The following is a 21,586-nucleotide window of genomic DNA, read 5'->3' as shown; positions in this document are numbered from 1 at the left end:
TGGGGAGTGAATCAGTGGATGAAGACCTCTCTCTCTACCTCTCCTTCTCTCTCTGTGTAACTCTTTCAAATAAATTAAATAATCTTAAAAAAAAAAAAAAAAAACCTGAATCTCAGTAACAATCATCTATGTCAAACACTGTTTTCTGACCTTTTGTTTTAAATCCAAGCCTCCTTTAAATAAACAACACAAGTCTTCTAGGCTAGATTTTGATATGACCACCTAGAAGGCTTTACAATGTAGCCATCAAAAGTCACAATCCTATCTGCTATCCAATCACCTGCAAAACTAAAATTTTTCTCAGGCTGTTTTCCACAGTTTGTATTATAAAAAGATTTTGCTCCTAATTTTTGTGCTATAAAATATAGTTAAGTGTTTTTCAAATTACGCATGATCTTCCTCCCGTCTCTAAATCCTAGAGATTCCTGTGCCCTGTCATTCTCTTTGAGACTATTCACAAGGCTGGTGTTGTGGTGTCACAGGAAAAGCTGCTGCCTAAAGTGCCAGAATCTTATCTCATTACTGAAAAATAAATGATGAGAGCCCAATGTTGTGGCAGGTAAAGCCTCTGTTCATGTCCTAGCTCCTCCATTTCTGATCTAGCTCTCTACTACTGGCTCAGAAAAAGTGTCAGAGGATAGCCCAAGTATTCTGGCTTCTGGGCTAACCATGTGGGAGATCTTGATGAAACTCCTGGCTCCGGGCCTTGGCCTGGCTCAGCCCTGGCTGTTGCGGTCATCTAGGGAGTCAACTGGCAGGTGGAAGAGCAATCTCTGTCTCTTCTCTAACTCTTGCAAATTATTAAATAAATCTAAAAGAAAAAAAAAGATCACTACATGAAGTGTAGCCTCTAGTTTTAAGGACATGCCTTAAACTAGAGCCTTTTCAAAATACAAACATCTACATCCCAACTCTAGACATTTTATTTCAGTGTTTGCAGAATGAGAAGTCTGGCAGGACAGGGGAGAGGGGCGCTTATATTTTGAAAAGCTTGCCAGTTAATTCTTTTTTCTTTTTTCCCTAAAGATTTTATTTATTTACTTCAGAGGTAGAGTTACAGAGACGGAGACACAGAGAGAAAGATCTTCTATATGCTGGTTAACTCCCTAGATGGCTGCAATGGCTGGAGCTGAGCTGATCTGAAGCCAGGAGCCAAGAACTACTTCTAGGTCCCCCATGTGGGTACAGAGGCCCAAGCACCTGAGCCATCTTTCACTGTTGCTTTCCCAGGCCATTAAGCAGAGAGCTGGATCAGAAGAGGAGCAGCTGGGACATAAACCAGTGCCCATATAGGATGGTGGTACCACAAGCAGAGGCTTAGCCTACTACGCCACAGCACTGGCCTCTGCCAGTTAATTCTAATGAGGCCTTCTAGAACTATGGTTTTAAGAAGTTTCGTTTAAATCGAAGGAGTTAGTTAATTCCTGGATACTGGGATAAAGAACTAAGTGATTTTTTTTCTAGGAAATTTTAGGGGCAAGAATGTCAGTTTTTAAAAAGCATCACAGATTAAGAGATAGCCTCGGGGCCAGCGCCATGACTCACTTGGTTAATCCTCTGCCTGCAGCGCCGGCATCCCATATGGGTGCCGGTTCTAGTCCTGGCTGCTCCTCTTCCAGTCCAGCTCTCTGCTGTGGCCCGGGAAGTCAGTGGAGGATGGCCCAAGTGCTTGGAGTCTTGCACCCGCACAGGAGACCAGGAGGAAGCACCTGGCTCCTGGCTTCAGATCGGCACAGTTCCAGCTGTAGCGGCCATTTGGGGGGTGAACCAACGGAAGGAAGACCTTTCTCTCTGTTTCTCTCTCACTGTCTATAACTCTACCTATCAAATAAATAAATAAAAAAAAGAGAGAGACAGCCTCATCTTTTTCAATGTTGCATAAAATGTCAAGTGTTGTGACACCTGGAAGTGCTGATAGGATACTAGAATACTGTAGGGAACATTTCAACATATTTTATATACATATTATTCTTTTTAAGGTTTTATTTATTTATTTCAGAGGTAGAGTTAAAGAGAGAGCAAGAGACAGAGAAAGGTCTTCCATATGCTGGTTCATTCCCCAAATGGCTGCAACAGCAGGAGCTGAGCCAATACATAGCCAGGAGCTTCTTCTGGGTCTTCCACGTGGGTGCAGGAGCCCAAGCACTTGGGACATCTTCTACTGCTTTCTCCAAGCTGTAAGCAGATTGCTAGATCAGAAGAGCAGCAGCAGGGACACGAACTGGAGCTTCTTCCATGCCTTCCTAGGCCGTAAGCACAGAGCTGGATAGGAAGAAGAGCAGCCCTGACACAAACTAGTGCCCAAATGGGACGCAGGCACCACAGGCAGAGGCTCAGTCTATTATGCCACAGCGCTGGCCCCATTAAAAGCTTCTTAATCATCTCTAGGAATAGCAATCTGTTTATGAACATCTGACATTTTCTGTACAGCAGACAGGTCAGAATTCAAAGGCTGCGTTAAGTGGCAGAGTTTGGTACAACAGTTAAGATGATGCTTGGGATGCCTGCACCCCTTACAAGTGTTTTGAGTTCAAGTCCCAGCTCTATTTCTGATTTCAGTTTCCTGCTAATGTGCTCCCTGGGAGGCAGCAGGTGACGGTGAGTACTTGGGTCCCTGCCACGCATGTAGGAGACCCACACTGAGTTCTAGCCTCCTGACTTTCGCTGGCCCAGTCCTGGCTGCTGTGAGCATCTGACTAATGATTCAGTGAAAAGAGCTCTTTGCCTCTCTTTCTTTCTTCATTTCACAAAAATGAAAATAAATTTCAAAAAATAAAAGATTTAACTGAAAGCTGAGTAATTTTTTTTTCTGTGAAACTCATCTTTATATAAAACCTTTAGTGTTAATTTGGGTTTCAGCAGCACTAAATTCTACAGGCAGTAGGCTCCAAAGCTCCTATCAATCAATTTTTTTTTTTTTTTTTTTGACAGGCAGAGTGGACAGTGAGAGAGAGAGACAGAGAGAAAGGTCTTCCTTTGCCGTTGGTTCACCCTCCAATGGCCGCCGCGGCCAGCGCACCGCGCTGATCCGATGGCAGCAGCCAGGAGCCAGGTGCTTTTCCTGGTCTCCCATGGGGTGCAGGGCCCAAGCACCTGGGCCATCCTCCACTACACTCCCTGGCCACAGCAGAGAGCTGGCCTGGAAGAGGGGCAACCGGGACAGAATCCGGTGCCCCAACCGGGACTAGAACCCGGTGTGCCGGCGCCGCTAGGCGGAGGATTAGCCTAGTGAGCCGCGGCGCTGGCCTGACAATCAAATTTTGACTTTCAGTAATCATATCCTACACAGAAATCTAGCATTATACACATATATCACAAGGTGATTTTAAGTGGTAATAAATATCCTGGCAAACATCTCACCATTACAAACAATTTTACGTATGCTCTCAACAAACATTAAAAGGTTATTATCATACATTACCACTTGTATTTTACAGATGACAAAAAAGAAGCAAGTAAGTATTTAGCAAGTTTTCCAAGGTCAAAGTGGTAAGTGATAAAGTCCCAGTTTAACTAACTTACCTTCTAACTTCCCATGGAAACCCTCAATCCTAGAAAGATAATAAGAACACGCATAGTAACAAGAACAAGGGATAATACAGAGAGCAAATCCAACTCAGTTTGAAGAAAAAAGCTGCTCACTCAAACTCAGCCTATGGTCTTATTTCTGGCAAGGATGAGTTTGGCTTAGTGTCATCTATCATTTTGGGTTAACTTTTCTTTGATTCAATGAAAATGCTCCCTGTCTCTAATCTTGCCTTTGCCAAACCTCCGCTTAATTCATTCTTCAAAACCTAACTCAAATTTCTGTTATTTCTTCTATAAGCCATCTAACTATCTCTGGCAATCAGTCATTCCTCTGAATTTCCATAGCACATTTTAATTTCTTTGTACTTATCTTGACCCTCACTCTCTATACTAGACTGAGTCAAACGATAATTACATAGATCGTCCTTAAGACTGAGGCTCAGGGCTGACGCTGTGGCATAGCAGATAAAGCCACTGCCTGCAGTGTCGGCATCCCATGAGTGCCAGGGTTCAAATCCTGGCTACTCCACTTCCAATTTAGCTCTCTGCTACAGCCTAGGAAAGCAGAAGATGTCCCAAATTCTTTGGCTCCTGTACCTGCGTGGGAGATCCAGAAGCTCCTGGCTTTTGATCAGCCCAGTTCAGGCCGTTGAGGCCATCTGGGGCGTGAATCAGCAGATGGAAGACCTCTCTCTCTCTCTCTGCCTCTGCATAACTCTGCCTTTCAAATAAATAAATAACTCTTAAAAGGGGGGGGGGGGCTGGCACTGTCAGCTAACAGGTGAAGCCGCCGCCTGCAGTGCCAGCATCTCATGTGGGTGCCAGTTTGATAGCTGGCTGCTCAACTTCTGATCCAGCTCTCTGCCAAAGTCTGGAAAGCACTAAGAAGATGGCCCAAGTTTTGGGCCTCTGCACCCATGTGGGAGACCCGGAAGAAGCTCCTGGCTTTGGCCTGGCCCAACCCCAGCTGTTGCAGCCATTTGGGAAGTGAACCAGATCTCTCTGTCTCTGTCTCTCTGTCTCTCAGTGTCTCTCTCTCTCTGTCTCTCCTTCTCTCTCTGTAACCGTGACTTTCAAGTAAAATAAATAAATCTTTAAAACAAAACAAAATAAAAAAGACTAGGGCTGTTATATGCTGTTATACCAGCTGCTGAAAAATGCTACCAGAGGACAGACCCTCTGTTGCCAGTCCTCTTTAGAACTGCCTCAACTAACAAGGTTAGGCTACACCTCCTTCCTAGGATAGTCCAAATTCCTAGACAAAGGTCAGACTTCTTTGACCCAATTCAGGATAACTCTAAAGAGCCAATTTCTTTTTTTTATATAGTTTTTTGTTGTTGTTTTGTTTTTAGGTTTTTTTGTTTTGTTTTGTTTTTTGTACAGGCAGAGTTAGATAGTGAGAGAGAGAGACAAAGAGAAAGGTCTTCCTTCTGTTGGTTCACACCCTAAATGGCCGCTATGGCTGGCGCGCTGTGCCAATCCGAAGCCCAGAGCCAGGTGCTTCCTCCTGGTCTCCCATGCGGGTACAGGGCCCAAGCACTTGGGCCATCCTCCACTGCCTTCCTGGGCCACAGCAGAGAGCTGGACTGGAAGAGGAGCAACGGGGACAGAATCTGGCGCCCCAACCAGGACTAGAACCCAGGGTACTGGCGCTGCAGGCAGAGGATTAGCCAAGTGAGCCATGGCACCGGCTAAAGAGCTAATTTCAACCTCATAATCTCCATGGGATTGGCTAACACCTTCATTAAGACAACATCACTTGGGGCCAGCGCTGTGGTGTAGCAGGTAAAGCTGCCACCTGCAGCGCCAGCATCCCATATGAGCACCGGTTCAAGTCCCGGGTGCTCTACTTCTGATCCAGCTCTCTGTTATGGCCTGGGAAAGCAATAGAAGACTGCCCAAGTCCTTGGGCCACCGCACCTACATGGGAAGAAGCTCCTGGCTCTGGATAGGGGCAGCTCCAGCAAATGCAGCCATCTGGGGAGTCAATCAGCGGATGGAAGACTCTCTCTCTCTCTCTCTCACACTCTGCCTCTCTGTAATTCTGCCTTTCAAATAAATAAATAAATCTTAAAAAAAAAAAAAAAAAGACAACATTACAACTCAGTTTCTCCCTCAGCTCATTCCTGCTTCCCTCCCTACTTTCCCACTGCTGGAAATCCCAAGTGCCTAATAAAATGTATACAGTGCTATCTTTAGTCTGCTTCCCAAGGAATTCAACCTCTAAACTTCCTAAACCTTCCCCCCTCACCTCATATATAACGAATGTATCCAGGATTGGAGAACATCATTTGTTTACTATCCCAGAATGGATGTACTCACTTTCTAAATTTATGACAATCACCACTAAGATTTTTTTTTCTTTTTCTTTTTTTATTTATTTGAGAGGTAGAGTTACAGACCGTGAGAGGGAGAGACAGAGAGAAAGGTCTTCCTTCCATTAGTTCACCCCAGAAATGGCCGCCATGGCCGGGGCTGCGCCAATCTGAAGCCGGGAGCCAGGCGCTTCCTCCTGGTCTCCCATGCTGGTGCAGGGGCCCAAGCACTTGGGCCACCCTCCACTGACCTCCTGGGCCACAACAAAGAGCTGGACTGGAAGAGGGGCAACCCGGACTAGAACCCAGTGCCCATATGGGATGCCAGCGCTGCAGGCAGAAGATTAACCAAGTGAGCCATGGCGCTGGCCCCAAGATGTTTTCTCTAAATATAGAATAATTAAATTACGTTAGAAATAAGTTCTAATTTAGAAATGAAATGTTAGATTAATTCTCAGGACAGTGCTGTGGCGCAGCAGGTTAAGCAACTGCCTGTAGTAGCAGCATCCATATGGGTGCTGGTTCAAGTCCTGGCTGATCCACGTCCAATCCAGCTCCCTGCTAATGCACCTAGGAAAGCAGGAGAAGATGGCCCAAGTCCTTTGGCCCCTGTACCCACATGGGAGACCCGAAAGAAGCTCCTGGCTCCTGGCTTCAGCCTGGCCCAGCCCTGACTGCCATGACTATTTGGGAAGTGAACCACTGGATAGAAGATCTCTCTCACTGTCTCTCCTCTCTCTCTCTGTTACCCTGCCTTTCAAATAAATAAATAAATCTTTAAAAAAGTTCTCACAACAAAAGGAAACTGTACGATTCCTGGTAGAATTTATCATCTTATTGAGTGTTGTAAAATCCATTTAAAAAACAAACAAAAGGGCCCGGTGCCGTGGCTCACTTGGTTAATCCTTTGCCTGTGGCGCCGGCATCCCATATGGGCACCGGGTTCTAGTCCCGGTTGCTCTTCTTCCAGTCCAGCTCTCTGCTGTGGCCCAGGGGGGCAATGGAGGATGGCCCAAGTGCTTGGGTCCTGTACCCGAATGGGAGACCAGGAGGAAGCACCTGGCTCCTGGCTTTGGATTGGCGCAGCGACGGCCACAGCGGCAATTTGGGGGGTGAGCCAATGGAAGGAAGACCTCTCTCTCTCTCTCTCTCACTGTCTGTAACTCTACCTGTCAAATAAATAAATAATCTTTTAAAAAAATGCAACCCTAGATATTAAAATGTGTGGAACACCTAAACCTACAAAAGAAGCAGGCATTGTGCCACAGCATGTAAAGCCACTGCTTGGAATGCCTGCATCCTGTATCAGAGTACCAGTGAATCATGGATGCTGCTCCACTTCTGCTCCAGCTTCCTGCTAATGCTTCTGTGGTCGAAGTATTTCCTGTGTGGCAGACCCAGATGGAGTTCCTAGCTCCTAGCTTCAGCGTGGCCCAGCCCTAACTGTTGCAGCTATTTTGATAGTAACCAATGGACAGAGATCTTGCTCAGTCTCTCCCTTTCTTTGATTTGCTCTGCCTTCTAAATAAAGCTGTTCAAGCTTAAAGACATATTAAACATTCAAGTCTTTAGCTTTTTAAATATATTAGCCAAGCCTAAACTTGAAAATCTAAAAGAAGTAATATAAGATAGTATTTGATTGAGTTCTTCCCATGTACCACTTTAAATGCTTTTTATTTTTATTTTTTTATTTTTTTTTTATTTTTTAACAGGCAGAGTGGACAGTGAGAGAGACAGAGAGAAAGGTCTTCCTTTGCCGTTGGTTCACCCTCCAATGGCCGACGCGGCTGGCGCGCTGCGGCCAGCGCACCACGCTGATCCGATGGCAGGAGCCGGGTACTTCTCCTGGTCTCTCATGGGGTGTAGGGCCCAAGTACTTGGGCCATCCTCCACTGCACTCCCTGGCCACAGCAGAGAGCTGGCCTGGAAGAGGGGCAACCGGGACAGAATCCGGCGCCCCGACCGGGACTAGAACCCGGTATGCTGGCGCCGCAAGGCGGAGGATTAGCCTAGTGAGCCGCGGTGCCGGCCGCACTTTAAATGCTTTTTAATCAGTTATATCATTTAAACGTCCCAAGGATCCAATGAGGTAGGTATTTTTATCCGTATTTTATGAATGGTGAAACTGAGGCACAAGTAGTAACTTGTCTAGGACACAAAGCTATTAGACTCCAGAAGCCATGTTTCTAGAGTCTAGATACCCAGAGATATAGATAGAACACTGCCAACTAAAGGAAAATGACTTTGCTGCATTCACTATAAAAGGGGAGCTACAAAACCAAAATTCATCAGTACTGATCCAGCAAACATGCCAATTCTAGTCACCAGAAGTATCTCTTTTATGGAGTAAGGACAATTTATAATGCATTCCCATGGCCTAGAACAACTTTCTTACAAAGTTAACCTTTATTCTTTTTTTCTTTATGGACAGACTTATACTCATTGCATTGGGGGGAGGGGGTGTTTGATATAAGATACACTTAGAAAGAAGAAATAACAATAGTGCTATATAGAAAGACTTTTAATTTTACCCTTAATTTCACTCTACCCTGTATGCTCAGCTTTCTAATAACTCAGATCCTCAGCCTCAAGGAAGTAGCAGCCTTAATGGTACACATTATACCTGGGGAGGGGTGGTGCTAGTGTGGTGCAGCAGGGTAAGCCGCTGCCTGAGACGCCAGATCCCAGATCAGAGCACTGGTTCAAGTTACAGCTGCTCCACTTCCAATCCAGTTCCTGGCTATTGTGCCTGGGAGAGCAATAGAGATCTAAATGGAGTTCCTGTCTCCTGGATTCGGCCTGGACCAGCCCCAATCATCATGACCATTTGAGGATTTGAACCAACAAATTGATGATCTCTTTTTCTTTCTCTCTGCCTCTGTCACTGTGCCTTTCAAATTAAAAAAAAAAAAAAAAGATAATAATACATATCAGTAGTCAATGGACAGCAATATATTCCACTAGTGTCTCAAATAAAGTCAATAAATTGATGTCCTGGTTTATATAACTACCTTTCCTGAGCTCTGTGAACTCCAGATACAATGACAAAATTTAGTTTTCTACCTAGAAAAGTAGTGGACAAGAAACATAAAACCCGGGGCTGGCGTTGTGTAGCAAGTAAAACCACTGTTTGCAGTGCCAGCATCCCATATGGGCGCTGGCTGCTCCACTTCCTATCCAGCTCCCTGCCAATAATCCTGGGAAAGCAGCAGAGGATGGTCCAAGTCCTTGGGCCCCTGCACCACGTTAGAGACCAGAAAAAAGCTCCTGGATCCTCGCTTCCAATTGGCCTAGCTCCTGCCATTGCAGCCATTTGGGGAGTGAACCAGCAGATGGAAGATCTCTCTGTACTCTGCCTTTCAAATAATTAAATAAATCTTAAAAAAAAAAAAAAAAAAAAAAAAGAAACATAAAAACTGGGGCCAGGGCTGTGGCATAGTGGGTAAAGCTGCCACCTATGACACTGGCATCCTATATGGGCGCCAGTTCAAGACCCGGCTGCTCCCCTTCTGATCCAGCTTCCTCTTAATACACCTGGGAAAGCAGAAGAATATGGCCCAAGTGCTTGAACCCCTTCACCTATGTGGGAGATCTGGAGGAAGCTCCTGATTCCTGGCTTTGGATTGGCTCAGCTCTGGCTGCTGCAGCCACTTGGGGAGTGACCAGCAGATGTAAGATCTCTTTCTCTAACTTTGCCCTTCAAGTAACTAAATAAATCTTAAAAACAAACACTCTCTTTTCTCTCCCTCGTTCTCTCAATCTCTTTCTTTCTCTTTTTCTCTCTGTCTCTTGATCTCTCTCTTACACACTCATTCTCCCTCTTTTCTTCTTCGCATCTTCCCTCTGGTCTGTTGGGTTCCCCCAATAAACCCTTTCCCTTAAAACAAACAAAAACCATAATTACCAAGAAACTTGAAGTTCAGTATCAATGACAAAGCAAATTTCCTAAGGCATTTTCAGCTTGCTGCTTTCTAACTCCAGGAAGTACACAAATGGGAAGCATTTTTTCCTTTCCAACTTCACTGAGTTCCTTTGTGTCAGTCAGCAAAGGGCAAAAATAGTAAATATTTGTTAGATGAATGGACTAATATAGTACTTTCCACTTTATAAAGCACTTTTTCATACATTCATCTAATCTTCATGAAGTACCAGGAAAGGCAAGGATTATCATCCACAGTTAATGGAAAAATGACTGTCAATTTTTGCTGAGAATGAAGTCAGAAGGGATCAGAAAAGAGGGCTGGGTAGAATTCTCAGAGATCACCTTGGTGTCAATCAACTAATACTACACCTCAGCAAAACTATCCTATTACCCTACTATTCTGACTTATGGTATCCAGCCTACAATGGATAATTAAGCTATTCCCTTGGTTATAGCATTCATTCCTCTCTCAAAAAATAATGTCCCATTTCCTTTCTAAAAATTGTTGCTCAGGTGTCACTTGCTTCACCAAATTGTCCCGGATTAGATCTTTCACACTCTTACAGTATAAAAACCTTTCCCTTCCACCCCCTTCCAACCGAGTTACATAAACTAGTATCTCCCAGCTGTTTTTAGTTATGCAATCTATTTGTTGTTACACCTGCCCTTTGAGTATGGGAACCATTTGCTGCTCTGGTAAAAAGCATCTTGATTTTGGAGTGTAAATTAATTTTAAATAATCTCATCTTTAATACAGCTCATTCCTCATAGTATTAAGCAGCATTTTTTTTATCCCTTTAACATAACACTCATAATTTTACAGTGAAGAGTACATTAGATCTGAGAAAATCTGTCTTTATCTGCCACTGTCTTTACAACTCTCTGTAAATTAAAACTTAATTCAAGACAAAAAGTTTAAAAAAAGAAAACCTCTGCCACTTGTTACTGCTTAATTGTATTAAGTCATAATATTCAGTCTGTGAGAGCTCAATTTCTAGAGCTAACCAACAGCATTTATACAGACTACAGCAAAGACTACTGGAGAAGAAAGCTACTGGAACTAAAGCGCCTCAAAAGCAGGTTTTTTGTTTAGTTTTTCAACAGATATCTTACAGTATATTTTTAATTAGCAAGGTCAAATAATTTTCCCTTGCTGTATAGGATGATCAATGCCTAGCCACACCTCCATACACAATGACTATTTTATTTCCCATTATGTAAGTGTCATCCACTAACAACTTTGAACCATAAAGTACCACTGCAAACAAAACCAAATCCCTGTCCCCACACACACACACACACACACACAATAGGAAGGTACCTTAAAAGCTTTGTGGAAAATGGAATTAAAAAGTTGCTTATTTTGAAACAAAAAATTTTGATTCATGCATTTTTTCATAATACACATTTTCCACAAAACTTTTGAAGACTCCTCATACACTTAAGGCATTTTGATAATTCATTCTCTTCCTCTCCCATCTCAAATCTCTACTCCTATAATGAATTACCTTTTTCTTCGTTTAAATATTTATTTATTTGAAAGGCCAAACTAGAGAGAGAGAAAGAGAGAGACAGACAGACAGACAGAGACAGGTAGAGATCTTCTATCTGGAGCCACTCTAAACATGGCCATAAAGGCCAAGACTGGGCCAGGCTGAAGTCAGTATTTAAGAATTCCGTGGAGGGCAGCGCTGTAGCACAGCGGGTTAACTCCCTGGCCTGAAGCACCGGCATCCCTTATGGGCACCAGTTCGAGACCTAGCTGCTCCACTTCCACCTGGGAAAGCAGTAGAAGATGGCCCAAGTCCTTGGGCCGCTGCACCCGAATGGGAGACCCGGAAGAAGCTCCTGGCTCCTGGCTTTGGATAGACAGCTTTGCGGCTAATTGGGGAGTGAACCATCAGATAGAAGGCTCGCTCGCTCGCTCTCTCTCTCTCTCTCTGCTAACTCTGACTTTCAAATAAATAAACAAATCTTAAAAAAAAAAAAAAATTCCACTGGGTCTCCCAGATGCTGCTAGGAACACAAGTACTTGGGCCATCTCCACTGCTTTCGCTGGATTGAAGTAGAGCAGCTAGGACTCGAAATGGTGACCATATGGGATGCTGGCATTGCACACACCAGCTTAACCCATTGCACCACCGTGTCAATTCCAATCAATTCAGACTGGCCCAGCCCTGACTGGAATGACCATTTGGGGATTGAACCAGTGGATCAAAGATCTCTCTGTCTGTCTGTCTGTCTCTCTAATTCTGCCTTTCAAATAAATAAATCTTTGTTTTGTTTTTTTTTTTTTTTTAAGATTTATTTAGTTTAAGATTTATTTAGAAAGGCAGAGGTAGACAGAGGCAGAGGGAGACATCTTCCAAATGCTGATTCACTCCCCAAATGGCCACAATGATAGGAGCTGAGACAATCCAAAGCCAGGAGCCAGAAGCTTCTTCCAGGTCTCCCATGTGGGTGCAGGGGCGCAAGCACTTGGGCCATCTTCTGCTGCTTTCCCAAGCACATTAGCAAGGAGCTAGAAAAGAAGTGGAGCAGCTGAGACTCAAATTGGTGCCCATATAAGATGCTGGCAGCACCAGCTCCAAAATAATCTTAAGGAATTAAAAAAATGCTGGAGCCTTAACATGAAACAAAGCAATAGCCCCAAAGTGTACCATACTAACAACCAATGAATTCTTCATCCACTTGCCATCCACTTGTAGTACAAAATAATTCCACTTTCACTTAACAATGTTCTTGATGAAGAACTTATTAATTATATTAATTTTCAGTACACATCTTTAAAAAAAAACTTAGGGGTCTACACTGTGGTGTAGTAGGTTAAGCCTCTGCCTGCAGTGCCGGCATCCCACCCCATATGGGTGCTGGTTCAAGTCCCGGCTGCTTCACTTTTGATCCAAATCCCCGTTGGTGGCCTGGGAAACCAGTGGAAGATGGCCCAAGTGCTTGGGCCCCTGCACCCATGCAGGTGACCTGAAAAAGCTCCTGGCTCCTGGCTTTGGTTTGGCTGAGCTCAGCCACTGCAGTCATTTGGGGAATGAACCAACAAATAGAAGACCTCTGTCTCTGTCTCTCCATCTCTCTACCTGTAACTCTGCCTCTTAAATAAATAAATCTTTAAAAAAAAGTAATGAGTTTTGAGTATTTTTAAAGGATTTTATTTATTTGAAAGTCAGAGAGAAGGAAAAACAGAGAGATCTTCCAACTGCTGGTTACCTCCCCAAATGGCAGCAATGGCCAGGGCTGGTCCAGGCCGAAGCCAGGAGCCAGGAGCTTCTTCTCAAGTCTCCCACATGGATGCAGGGGGCTCAAGCTCCTGGGCCATTCTCTGCTGCTTTCCCAGGCTCATTAGCAGGGAGCTGGACTGGAAGTGGAGAAACCAGGATTCAAATCTGCATCCATAAGGGATTCTGGCACTGCACGCGGAAGGTTAACCTACTGTGCCACAGTGCCAGCCCCAGTACACATCTTTTAAATATTCTGATTACTCTTTGGGAAGAATTCCTAAAGCACTTCAGTGGATTGAAACTCAGAGCTGATTCAAGGAAAATCACTTGTGTGATTACTTTTGAAAGCTGAATTAACTGCTTTCTTTGTGAACCCCAACAATTTTATTTAAAATATAAATGACAAACGATAGCTACTAAGATTTTATGCAGGGGGCCAGCACTGTGGCGCAGTGGATTAATGCCCTGGCGCCCTTGCCTGAAGCACCGGCATCCCATATGGATGCCAGTTGATGCCAGTTCCAGACCCGGCTGCTCCATTTCCTGTCCAGCTCTCTGCTGTGGCCCGGGAAAGCAGAAAATGGCCCAAGTCCTTGGGCCCCTGCACCCACGTGGGAGACCTGGAAGAAAACTCCTGGCTCCTGGCTTTGGATCGGCACAGCTCCGGCCATTGCGGCCATCTGGGGAGTGAACCATCGGATGGAAGACCTCTCTCTCTCTCTCTCTCTGTAACTCTACCTCTCAAATAAATAAATCTTAAAAAAAAAAAAAAAAGATTTTAAGCCGATTAGAATGTTGAAAACATACTCACTACTCGGAGCTTATCAGCTCCCAATTCTTTTTTTTTTTAAAGATTTATTTATTTATTTATTTATTTGAGAGGTAGTTACAGATAGTGAGAGGGAGAGACAGAGAGAAAGGTCTTCCTCCGTTGGTTCAGTCCCCAAATGGTTGCAATGGCCAGAGCTATGCCAATCTGAAGCCAGGAGCCAGGCGCTTCTTCCAGGTCTCCCATGTGGGTGCAGTGACCCAAGCACTTGGGCCATCTTCTACTGCTTTCCCAGGCCATAGCAGAGAGCTGGATCAGAAGAGGAGCAGCTGTGACTAGAACCAGCGCTCATATAGGATGCCAGTGCCACAGGCAGAGGATTAACCTACTGCACCACGGCACCAGCCCCAACAGGTTCCCAATTCTTAAAAAGACTTATCAAATGAGATAGATGAAAATATTAAGAACTGTATAATCATATTTGTCGACATGTGGAAGAGCTGTATAACTCAGTTAACCAGATTTCCAGACACTCAATGCATGATGTTATAAAGTACACATTAAAAAAAAAAAATAGGGCCAGAGTTGTGGAGTAGCGGGTAAAGCCATTCCCTGCGAGTGGCTTCTGATTCAGCTCCCTGCTAATGGCCTGGGAAAAGCAGTGGAGGATGGCCCAAGTGTTGGGGTCCCTGTGACTCACATAGAAGACCCTGATGAAGCTTCTGGCTCCTGGCTTCACCTGGCCCAGGCCTGGTTGCTGCAGCAATCTGGGTGTGAACCAGTGTACAGAAAATCTCTGTGTGTCTCTTCCTCTCTCTCTGTAGCTCTTTCAAATAAATACATCTTAATAAATAAAATGCAAGAGTGAAGATCTATTTAAAGTACAAGATCTAACAGTGAATTTTAATGTAACAGTACAGAAGTTCAATGACAATGACATGGCTTCAGACTTCATATGGCAAAGAATCTTTAAAAAGGTTTCAGTAGGGGGCTGGTGCAGTGGCATAGTGGGTAAAGGGGCTGCCTGCAGTGCCAGCATCCCATATGGGCTCCAGTTGCTCCACTTCCTATCCAGCTCTCTGCTATGGCCTAGCAAAGCAATAGAAGATCGCCCAAGTCCTTGTGACCTTGCACCTGTGTGGGAATACATGGAGGAAGCTCCTGGCTCCTGACTTCAGATTGGCGCAGCTCCGGCCACAGTGGCCAACTGGGGAGTGAACCAGCAGTTAGAAAACCTCTCTCTTTCTCTCTCTGCCTCTCCTTCTCTCTCTGTGTAACTCTGACTTTCTAATAAACAAATAAAATCTTTAAAAGAAAAAAGTTTTCAGTGTAGTCTCAAAGAAATATGTCAGCAATTATCTAAAAAGGTTATTAAAATATGCCTTTTCCCAACTAAATTATCTGTATGAGGCTAAATTTTCTTCACATACTTCACCAAAAACAAAATATCAACTGTCAAACAGAAGCCTGATACACACAGTGATCTTCTGGTAATCCCACTTTTTCACTAAATTTTAAAATTACTTTTCATAATACTGCCATTTACTTGAGGTTTTTATAAATTTGTTTTAATTTCTAATACAGTATCAATAGATATAACTCATGTAAGCGAAATTTGTTTGAGTCTTTAACAATTTTTGAAAGTTTAAAGGAGTCCAGAGATCAGAGAGCCACTATCCCATTGCTATAACCACCTCCTAATTCCTCTGCCTGCCTCCAGGTTCACATCTTCTGGTCTACCCTACTGCCCCATGCATCAGCTTAAACTCTTAGTGTCACAGATTTAGCTATTTAGAGCTACATTTTAAGAAATAATTTTTACTTCTCTACTAAAACATTGCACGTTTCCCATTTCTCTAAATTAAGTACAAACTTCAATATAGCAAATAATTCTCAGTGTTTACTACATCACTGCAAAGAGACAAGACCTGCATTCATGCCATATGATGGCATCAAGTATATGAATGAAATGGAAAGAGAGCAGAATTACAATAGCTGACATGTAATTACACCAATACAAATTACAAGCTCTTGTGTCCCTTGTACAGAAATACAGATACATATTGATTTGCATAATAGCCTACCCTCTTTCAAACAAGACCCTGATTTCTCCCATTTAAGAGAAAGGGATGCTACCACAGAACTGAAATGAGGAACTACAGAAAGTGACTCTAGGACTCTTAGCTCTTCAGCTTCCCAATTACAGAACTTGACAACTGAAGGGTTTTTCATAGATAATTATTCCAACAAAATGCAATTTATTAACTGACTATAAAGATAAGATAGAGGTATGTATGATTTTACTAATACTAAGAATGTTTTCACTAGAGCAGTAGTCTCAAACAAGGACAACTGACAATTTCTTGAGACATTCTCAATTGTAACTTGAGAAGAGGTGTTAGGGGTATCTAATGATGGGACAGGAATGCTAAAATGCTAAAAATCCTACAAGACTAAAGAGAGTTCACCACAATAAATATCTGGCCCAAAGTGTCAACAGTGCCAAAGAAACCCTGCTCAGTAGATGTTTTCATACCTTGCCTCTGAATGTTCAATCTAAATCTCTTATTTCTCTAACCTTTCAACAAATTGCACAATTACAGTTGTCTCTTTACTGGAAATTAAACATCAGTCCTACTTCTACTTCCTATATTAACCGCCTCCATATAAATATTACAATAATATGACCAATTGTTCCCAAGCTCTGAATTTGGTTCCTTAAAAATCTTATTTGCGTTTAGTTATCCAGGAACTGTGGACATAAACAAAGTCAAATACCAAAGTACCACATAACACATAAACGGATTGGGACCCCTTATCTGGTCCCCAAATTTTAGAAGCCCACAAATACCCAGCCTCTTTGCTGACTATCTGTAGTTTTAGCTCTTCCATATTTGTTTATTCTTGAATGCAAATGAGGGCCCACTATGTGCAAAACAACCTGAGTACAAAATAAAAAAACATTTTACCATGGTCTACTAGAAACACAAACAGCTAAAATACAAAATGGTATGTGCTATAAATAGAAGCATCAAATAAGTGTTAGGGAAGCTTAGAAGAGAGAATGCCAGGAAAGGCTTCCCAGAAGAGGGTGATGCTTTAACTGAGAAATGTCACAGAAAACATATACTGTTCACATTTTAATATTTAGACTACAGTTCCCTTCCTCTCTTAAGCACTACTAGTTTTCAGTTTTTGCTTTGTCATCTAAACAACAGCAAGGTGCCACTCTAACAGATGTCAACAGACCACCGTGGCAACTAATTCAATTTCATCAAATCTTAAGTGAGTCAAAATAATTCTGTCGAAGCATTTCCTAGTGCATTCATCCTGTTCTACCTCTGATTTGGCTTTTAAAATAGCTTAATTTCCTTCACCAAGCAAATATACTGTCTGCCACCCAGTTAACTAGTGTTTCCTTCGCAATTTCTAAGACTCTTAACAGAGAATGCTCACTGCTTGTTTCTTTTGTTCTTCCAATTCATTCCATTCTCCAAAAAAAGAGTTTAATTTCCTTGCCTTACCCTACCACAAAACCTCACTTTGAATTCTGCACCTGAGCCAAACCATGAGTTCCAAGGTACAACTACAAAGTGATTGTGTAGCTTTTTAAGTCTTGTGATGGTTCCTACAACAGTACTGTTGTAGTAACCGTATGCTGAATCCTCAGCCACACAGTGACAAAAATTCAGATTTCTAATAGGAAACTGGACAACGATCCCCAGTGCCCCAGTGGTATAGATTCCTTTCCAGTACATACATCATTGCCATTTTCAAACCCACTTTTTAGTAATGGCGGTCTAGGTTAAGAGATACTAATGAAGCTTCTACCTGGCCATGGACAGAGCTGGTAGCAACTAAAGCCGTCAGGCTATTGAAGGTAAGTCTACTTCTAACTACTGAATGCCTCTGCTCCCCTCCCCCAAGAGAATCCTTAATAATGGGAGAGTGGGACACGCATCCAGGGAGGGTGGGGTAACAGACACATTTCGAAACTGAGTCGAGAGATCTGGCATTCGCTAATGCTGTCTCCGCCTCTGGGCTTCAGTTTCCCCATCTATAAAACCTGGATGTGATGCAGGCTATGGGGGTTGATCTGAATAATCTCTAAGGTCCTTAAGATTACAGTTAGCCAGAAATCCAATTTTTTTAAATCTGGCTGGATACGCAACACGTGGGAAAAAGACACGACCCTTTCACTACACAGCACCGACCCTAATTCTTGTATATTGTCTTTAGAAGCCTAGAAACTTCAGACTCACCCACCCTAACTCTCGGGCTGCCCATTTCTCCTACGGGGAAACCAAGGCAAATAAAGCCCACCCCGCACGACAGTCGAGGAAGTGAGTCAGACACCTTATCCTGGCTCTCTCCGCTCTGCCCCAGCAAAGGCCGGCCCCCGAGGGCTCCTAATCACCGTCAAGCGAATGAATGAGTACGAACAGATAGATGGAAGCTCCCCAAGCGTGGGCTGCAACTGGAGACCCCCGGGCCTACACCCCTCCGAAGTCGATTCCCTCCGAGGACACGAAGAGCCGGTCCTCCGGCCCGCAGCGAAACGGGCCCCGCCCCCTGCCGCCGGTCAGAAGGTGCGCGCCCGGGCGCGAGACTTCGGCGCCGCGGGCCTGGGACGCCCCGCGCACCCGCCCGCCCAGAGGGGAGGAGGAGCCTGCCCGGTCCCTCGCCGCCGCCGCCGCCGCCGCCGGCCCCGACTTACCGCGCTGCGGGGGGGAGGGGAAGTGTCCGGAGTGAGGGCCCAGGCCCGTCCGCCGCCCGCCGCTCACAGAGCAGCGCGAGGCTGCCAAGAAACCGTCGCCACCGCCGCCGCCGCCGCTCCCGACCGCCGCTTCAGGCGCAGCGCGCAGAGGGCCCGACTGCGTCACACGCCGCCCGCCGTCAGAGGCTCAGTCCGGGCGCTCCGCCCTCGCCGCCTGCGCATTGGCAGATCCAGCCGCCACTCTAGGTTCGCCCTGTTAGTCATTGGGCGCTGAGTCTTTTGAAACCGAACGTGAGGGCGGTCTTCGGGAGGGGGGGGAAGAGGAGGGTCAAATGGAGTTGGGGAGAGAAAGGGGAGGGCCTGTGGGAGGTACGTGGAGTCCCGCCCCTCACAGCCGCGGTTGGCTGGGAGAGAGTCTTGACGTCACACAGGGCTCCTCGAAGGGGGCTAGTGAGTGGCCAGACTGGTGTGCACTGGGCGGGATGTGGGAGAAGAGTGATGACGCTACTTGGAGACTCCGCCCCCTTCCTTCGAGCGGAGAGACTCGGGCTGCGGGCGCAGGGGCCAATCAGAGGGAAGGCCCCAGGATGGCATGGTAACTATTCTACCCTTTTCTTGCCCCAGTCCGCGGGCGGTGATGGGAAGGCTTCCTCCTCGCCCTGCTCACACTTCCTGGACAGACCACGTGCGGAGCTGGCCGCTCTTCCTGGGAGGTGCATCTGTCCGCAAAGCTATTCTGTGGCTAAGAGGCCCTAAATCCCTACCTCCTTGTCTCTTAACCCATGCCCGCACCAGCACACACCCTTTCCTTTTATCCCTAGGATAGACATTATGAACATTAGAGATCCTGTAAGGGAATGGCCAACCTTAGATTCCGGTACAACTAAGGATTCTTAGAACTTCTGTCCCATTTGAACGTTGAGAACCCGTACTTACTCTTAAAGGCCTGGTTCAAATGTCCCCGCATTTGCTGACTTTTCCCAGCAAGCTGCCTAATGCTTGGTTAGGTCTCTGTTACAACCTTGTCACTTTGTATCCTGTTATTTATTCATTTTCTGGTTTTCTTTGCTGGGGGCTTTTGGAGGTCAGAGAGCTGCGTTTTCATCCTCTTGCTCTTTTCCTGCCAGGGCCTAGCCCAGAGAAACCTGGTATTACAAGAAGCAGAGGTGGGCTTGTTCTAGAAACTAGACCTCTGGTGGCTGAGGCTCTCACACAGAGTTACAGCAGCAGTGTTTAGAAAGTGGAGTATGCAGAACATGTCTCCACCACCACCCCTCCTGGACCATGAAAACAAGGGAGCCTTGTCTAACGCTTAGATGAGTTTTCAGTGGTAGCGAGGAATGAGAGATAACTGACCTGTTGTAAAGTGGAGTAGTAGTAAGGACTGGTGTTGGCCTAGCAGTTAAGATACCACTTGGTTTCTGAGTTCAGTACCAAAGTGCCTCTGGGTTCATTCCCGCTCCTGACTCCAGTTCCCTGCCAGTGCAGATTCTGGGAGGCAGTGCTGATGGCTCAAATAGTTTAGTTCCTGTCCTCCACATGGGATAGCTCCTTTGAGTTTCCTTACTCTTGGCTTCCACTTCAGCTCAGCCCTGGCCTGTGCAGGCATTTATGAATTGAATCAGATAGGAGCTCTCTCTGTCTGCCTTTCAAAGAAAACAATATTTAAGTGGAATGGTTATAAAGATGGAATATGATTGTGGCTGGAAGAAACACTTAACATCACATGTGCTTAGTAAATGCTTGAAGAAGAAAAAAATGTATAGATGGCCAAATAGTAAAGCTAGTTTAAACATCTGATTCTTACTCACTGTATCCCAAGTCGTCCATTCAAACACCCCTCCTGCTGTCTTTACATCAGGAAGTCATTATCTTTCTGTGGATAGGTAGAGTGGCCTACTCACTGCCCTCCAGAACATTTATATTCTGACTAAGTGCACAGTAGGTGTACTTTTGATTGTTGATGCATAAATCAGTGAATTCTTTTTTTAAAAAGATGTATTCATTTTATTTGCAAATCAGTTAGAGAAAGAGAGAGTGACAAAGAGGTCTTCCATCCCACCTGCTGGATCACTCTGCAGATGGCTGCAATGGCCAGGACAGGACCAATATGAAGCCAGGAGCCAGGAGCTTCATCCAGGTCTCCCACTTAGGTGGCAGGGGCCCAAGTACTTGGACCATTTCTTGCTGCTTTTCCCAGACTATTAGTAGGGAGCTGGATCAGAAGTGGAGCAGCTGGGACTCGAACCGGCATGCATATGTAATGCTGGCATCACAGGTGGTAGCTTTACCCATTATGCCAGAACGCCACCCCTAAATCAGTGAATTCTGAAGTAGGAGAACAGTAGTAGTAGAAATATTGGTCTTTGGAATCAGAGAACCCTAGGTGTAAATCTGTTCCCAGCCATGTACAGCTGTATGAGCTCGGGAAAATTTTCCTGGCCCCTGAACTTCAGTTTCCTTGTCTTTTTTTTTTTTTTTTTTTTTTTTTTTTAGATTTATTTATTTATTTGAAAGTCAGAGTTACACACAGAGAGAAGGAGAGTCAGAGACAGAGAGGTCTTCCATCCACTGGTTCACTCCCTAATTGGCTGCAGCGGCTGGAACTGTGCCGATCCAAAGCCAGGAGCGAGCCAGGAGCTTCTTTCAGGTCTTCCATGCAGGTGCAGGGGCCCAAGGACTTGGGCCTTCTTCTACTGCTTTCCCAGGCCATAGCAGAGAGCTGGATAGGAAGTGGAGCAGCTGGATCTCGAACCAGCATCCACATTGGATGCTGGCACTACAGGTGGCGGCTTTACCCACTGCACCACAGCACCAGCTCCTCCTTGTCTTTAAAATGGGGTTAAAAACTGTACTTGCCTCACAAGACTGTGGTGAGAAATAAATGACAACATATATGGAAGGCAATCAGCATGGCACCTGGTATGCAATAAGCCCTAACGAGTGATAGATAATATTTGTATTTGTTAAAAATGTCACAGAGGTCCAATTCTCGATAATCTAGGACACAGGTTCTGACACAGAAAGGGAACTCAGAACTATGTCTTGAGTGGGTGAGTTAATTGAATGCTTCCAGTCCAATGTACTAGTATGTATGCAGAA

The 21,586-nt window shown here is 44.8% G+C and overlaps 2 protein-coding genes across 59 annotated transcripts in view; one reads left to right on the top strand and one right to left on the bottom strand.

Annotated features, from left to right (window-relative positions):
• Positions 1-18,687, bottom strand: part of NUP98 (nucleoporin 98 and 96 precursor) — a 132,089-nt gene extending 113,402 nt beyond the window's left edge. For 17 of the 38 annotated variants that reach the window (XM_008264814.5, XM_008264831.5, XM_008264859.5 and 14 more), the window contains exon 1: positions 18,485-18,671. The gene's annotated coding sequence lies outside the window, so the exon portion shown is untranslated. Of the gene's footprint in view, positions 1-3,522; positions 3,552-9,747; positions 9,874-18,484 lie in introns of all 38 variants that reach the window. The other 21 variants (XM_070074502.2, XM_070074504.2, XM_089329825.1 and 18 more) reach the window with 6 other exon arrangements.
• The window catches only part of PGAP2 (post-GPI attachment to proteins 2), a 28,182-nt gene continuing 25,234 nt past the window's right edge, over positions 18,639-21,586 (top strand). For 9 of the 21 annotated variants that reach the window (XM_089329979.1, XM_070074614.1, XM_089329983.1 and 6 more), the window contains exon 1: positions 18,995-19,079. Coding sequence is in view for 3 of the 21 variants with exons in the window: in XM_089329867.1 (XP_089185993.1) it covers positions 18,983-19,079 (97 nt within the window). In the remaining 18 variants the exon portion in view is untranslated. Of the gene's footprint in view, positions 18,731-18,949; positions 19,080-21,586 lie in introns of those variants that run through there. The other 12 variants (XM_070074632.2, XM_070074622.2, XM_089329931.1 and 9 more) reach the window with 8 other exon arrangements.

The sequence above is a fragment of the Oryctolagus cuniculus genome, chromosome 1, assembly GCF_051225735.1.
Source record: "Oryctolagus cuniculus isolate XC-2025 breed Fujian yellow rabbit chromosome 1, ASM5122573v1, whole genome shotgun sequence".
NCBI lineage: Eukaryota > Metazoa > Chordata > Mammalia > Lagomorpha > Leporidae > Oryctolagus > Oryctolagus cuniculus.
The sequence above is the reverse complement of the archived record's forward strand: the minus strand, read 5'-3'. Positions and strand labels throughout refer to the sequence as shown.